General features: G+C 53.7%; 1 protein-coding gene across 2 annotated transcripts; it reads left to right on the forward strand.

Moving 5' to 3' along the window:
- Positions 1-905: 905 nt before the first annotated feature.
- Positions 906-3,617, forward strand: Ascl1 (achaete-scute family bHLH transcription factor 1). 2 transcript variants are annotated; one of them, XM_041673312.1, is made up of 2 exons: positions 906-2,158; positions 2,511-3,617. In XM_041673312.1, the coding sequence occupies exon 1, from the start codon at positions 1,435-1,437 to the stop codon at positions 2,116-2,118; it is 684 nt and encodes a 227-aa protein (XP_041529246.1). In that variant the 5' UTR covers positions 906-1,434; the 3' UTR covers positions 2,119-2,158; positions 2,511-3,617. The 2 variants fall into 2 exon arrangements, with proteins under 2 accessions (XP_041529246.1, XP_041529254.1); XM_041673320.1 differs by having other exon boundaries at positions 906-2,154.
- The last annotated feature ends 856 nt before the right edge of the window (positions 3,618-4,473 follow it).

The raw sequence follows: 4,473 nt of genomic DNA on the forward strand, positions 1-4,473 counted from the left end.
CAACTTGGGATTCTCCTGCCTCAGCTTCTTAGCGCCAGTTCACGTCCTCTACCCTCTCCACTCTTGCCGAGTTGGGTCCAGCACATCCTATGCTTGAAGCTGGATAGAATGGCAGCGTCCACTTAATGCAACCGTACAGAAGCAAAGGCGACTCAGAGAGGGTAGCACCGATAGTGCAGCCACGCTAGTGAGAGGACTCAAGTGGCTAGAACCCAAGTTCTCAAACAGCCACCACTTCGTCACTCACTGTCTGCAAGGTCTCTCTCTCCCCTTCCATCTTTCTAAACCTAATCGCAAGTCTGTTTTTTATTGTTTAGGGCAGTCAAATAATCCTCCAGAAAACCTGGGTAGAGAATAAAAAGGAAAAAAACAGAACCCCAGTTCCCCACCTGTGTGAGGTTCCTTTGCTACTTTTTCCCTAAATCCTTCTGTGCATTTTCTTCCAAGTTCTCAGTAGACTCCAAAGACACTTTCCCTCTAGACTTTCCACCTAGGCACCCCAAGTCCCAGAGCCATTTACCCTTTTTAAAAAGAAGAAGGTCCCCATTTCTAGAGCCACCCCCTGGCGCCCCGAGTCACCGCCCTGAGCGCGCAGCCTGTTTATTCAGCCGGGAGTCCGGCACGCGCCAGGCGCACGCACTGCAACAACAAACCCGGCTGAATGGAGAGTTTGCAAGGAGCGGGCGCGGGCAACCGGAGGAGGGGGGGAGGAGAGGAGGGAGGGAGCTGAGGGGGGGGGGAAGAGGGGGGGGTTTGCAGCCGCCCGCAGCAGCAGTGGGGAGTGGGGGGCGAGGCGGGGCCAGGGCTGCGCGTGGGGCTGGGTGTCCCATTGAAAAGGCGGCCGCACCACAGCCGCCCAACACTCTCTCACTTCTGGCCAGGGAACGTGGACGGCGTACCGGCTGGGAGCAGATCAGGGAGGGCGAATTGGGGGCGAAAGAGGAATTAGAAAGAAAGGGGGTTAACCAAATAATCCCAGAACCAGGCTCGACCCAGGCTGGAGCCAGGGAGACCGGGCGCAAAAGAGCGCAGCACCGCAGCGGCACGACCCGGCAGAGCGCGCAGCACTGACTTTTGCTGCAGCCTTCCCTCTCCCCTTTTCTCTTAATACCGAGAAGGCGCCGGCGGCGGCCGCACACGCGAGCGCCACGCGAGGCTCCCGAAGCCAACCGCGGCGGGAGGAGGGGAGGGAGGAGGCGGCGCAGAGGGAAGACGATCGCCTAGGCACCTTCCTCCGCCGCAGCTGGAGAACTCCGCGGCCTTCCGCGCGTTTCTTCTCTTTTAACTTTCCTCCGGGGCCCGATTCTCCTCTCTCCTTTTCTTCACCCCCTCTGATCGTGCCTCCGAGCCCCGCGTCCCCCTAGAGCTCCGCGTCCCCCCACGCGCACTCCTCGCACTCCTCTCTCGCTCTTCCCCGCGACTCTTTGACCGGGCATGGAGAGCTCTGGCAAGATGGAGAGCGGAGCCGGCCAGCAGCCGCAGCCTCCGCAGCCCTTTCTGCCGCCTGCCGCCTGCTTCTTTGCTACGGCGGCGGCAGCGGCAGCAGCAGCAGCAGCAGCGCAGAGCGTGCAGCAGCAGCAGCAGCCGCAGCAGGCGCCGCAGCTGAGCCCAGTGGCCGATGGCCAGCCCTCAGGGGGCGGTCACAAGTCAGCGGCCAAGCAGGTCAAGCGCCAGCGCTCGTCCTCTCCGGAACTGATGCGCTGCAAACGCCGGCTCAACTTCAGCGGCTTCGGCTACAGCCTGCCGCAGCAGCAGCCGGCCGCCGTGGCGCGCCGCAACGAGCGTGAGCGCAACCGGGTCAAGCTGGTCAACCTGGGTTTTGCTACCCTCCGGGAGCACGTCCCCAACGGAGCGGCCAACAAGAAGATGAGCAAGGTGGAGACGCTGCGCTCGGCTGTCGAGTACATCCGCGCTCTGCAGCAGCTGCTGGACGAGCACGACGCGGTGAGCGCCGCCTTCCAGGCGGGCGTCCTTTCGCCCACCATCTCCCCTAACTACTCCAACGACATGAACTCTATGGCGGGTTCTCCGGTCTCATCCTACTCCTCAGACGAGGGATCTTATGACCCTCTCAGCCCAGAGGAACAGGAGCTGCTGGACTTCACCAACTGGTTCTGAGGAGCTGCCGACCCCTGCTGGGGATGGACTTTGGAAGTAGGTACGTTTCATTTGGAGTTGGGCAGGGGCTTCCTCGCCTGGGCCCCTTTCCCCCTTTTTGAGGGTCTATGAAGGGTAGAGGTTGTCTCCAGGAACATGGAGGGGTTATTGTTGTTGTTAGTGTGTCTGTTCCAAATCCTACTTTGTTGGCCTCAGTATTGACCCCCCAAAAGTGGCTTTGCCCAAGTTTCCAAGGGATGGAGGGCAGAGATGAGGATCAGAGACCCTGGGGACTGAGTCCTGGAACTTGTCCAAAGAGATGTTTTACCTGACAGATACCCCCCACCCCAGGCCTTCACATCTTCTTTTGCTGCCCTCCAAATTCACAGTCACCTCTCTTGTTTCTGTTACAGGGGTGATGGCAGATCCTGCATCTTTAGTGTGTCTCGCCAAGGACATTGAGAGTGAGGAAGAAACAAATGGAGAAAGAAGAAAACAAACCAGAAGGACGACCTCCAGGGGCAACGTGATTATGATGCCGTGTTCTCAGCAAACAGGGTTGGGCTGCAAACAGCATCTCTGCACTCCAGTCCTTCTCGGAGACGAATGAGTGACTGGTAGCTGAACCTAAGCCCAAGTCACAGCTGGTGTGCAAAAGCAGTGGCTTCCTTTCCTAGAGCAAGAGAGCCACGCGCTCTTCAGTAACTCCCAGCCACTAACAGGCAGGGTTGAAAGCACTTGCCAGTGCCTTCACCTCTTGCCCTCTGCCCTCTGCCCAAACCAAGTCCTAGCCCTTTGGACTGGGTTGATGTCTTTCCTTAGTAAGCCCCATCCCAGCGAGCTGTGGGCATTTGTCTGCTAAACCATACTCGGTTCTTGGACACCCTTCCCCTATCCTGGTGGCCTCCTCCCCGAGCCCTAATTCTCTCTCCCACTGTCTTTGCTTCTGTTTTCATCATAGAATGCTTCCAATCTTTGTGAATTTTTTTATTATAAGAAAAAAATCTATTTGTATCTATCCTAACCAGTTTGGGGATATATTAAGATATTTTTGTACATAAGAAAGAGAGAGAAAATTTATAGAAGTTTTGTACAAATGGTTTAAAATGTGTATATCTTGATACTTTAACATGTAATGCAATTACCTCTGCATACTTTGTAGCCCATCTTACAACTGCCATTACCCCTTGTGGTTTCGTAGGGAACTCCCTTCGTAGGTGAGATTTAAGTGCCACCAGAATGACTTGAGCACCGATGTGTCTTACTTCCTAGAAACGTTGTTAATGTATTAATGATGTTATTAAAAAACTGTTCAAGAAGAACAAAGTTCATGCAGCTACTGTCCAAACGCAAATTGGCGGCCAGTTGGTTTCCATGGATTGCCTTTTGGAAATTTCTACCACTGCCTTTTTTCCCCTTACTGTTTTATTACAAACTTACAAAAACGTGTATAACCCTGTTTTATACAAGCTAGTTTTGTAATAAAACTTTTTTCCTTTTTTATATAAAAAAAAGAGCAAGAGAGAGAAAATGACCAGCTGCCTCTACGTCGTCTTTGGCTCTAATGCTCCTGGCTAAGCTATGGAAATACTCAAAGGGAGGGAGGGTGGTGCCAAGGGTGCTCAGTTGCAGAGAGGAGGGGGATAAGTGGTCCAGCCAGTCCCACTCCAGCGATAACTTGGTGATGGCTGTGTGTGGGGTCCTCTTCTCTGTTATTCACCGTGCATATAGACAACTTCCAGGGAAATCAATGGCAATTCATAGTTGCGTCACCTCATCACAGACTATGCATTTAAAAAAAAATCCCCAAAACAGTCACCTGGGGCCCTCCCCCACTCGCGGCCCATTTGAGGTTATCCCCACAGGGAGGTGGAAGGTTGGGTGTTTGGAAGGATAGTGCTGAAAGTTGGGATGGGGGGGTCCCCTTTCCACAAACAAACTTGAGGGTTGGAGTGGAATCCTCTGCACTTACTTCTAGGCACACATTCCCCCCACCCAATTTATCGGTATTTTTCTCCAATATATACACTTTGCAGCCTGTGTTGAGGCAAAAGCCCCATATGATGCAAATTCCCTGCAGACAGAATTAGACTTGAGTATGTAAATGTAGTAAAAATGTGTGGTCGCTTTGAGACTCCGGCCTATCTAAGGCTGTGACTCTATCCCCGTAGCGTGAGCAGCGTGTAAAAGTACCCAATTACCAAGATTCAAAAAGAAATTGGTGGGGTTTTGGCTGGCTCGCTTCTTGTCAGTTACCAAGGACGTGCTCGGAATCCTACTCGACCTCGAGCAGGCTCCTTGCTCGCTGCCTGTATCACTTGCAGATTCAGTTTGCGTTGTCTCCAGCCAAGCGGAAAACCAGGCGCAAAATGCATC

The sequence above is a fragment of the Microtus oregoni genome, unplaced genomic scaffold (genome assembly GCF_018167655.1).
Source record: "Microtus oregoni isolate MIOR12 unplaced genomic scaffold, Mior012 000001F_ref0000356, whole genome shotgun sequence".
NCBI lineage: Eukaryota > Metazoa > Chordata > Mammalia > Rodentia > Cricetidae > Microtus > Microtus oregoni.

What these genes read in the sequence shown, in the direction of transcription:
- Ascl1 (XM_041673312.1), top strand. Translation starts at nt 1,435, where the DNA reads ATGGAGAGCTCTGGCAAGATGGAGAGCGGAGCCGGCCAGCAGCCGCAG.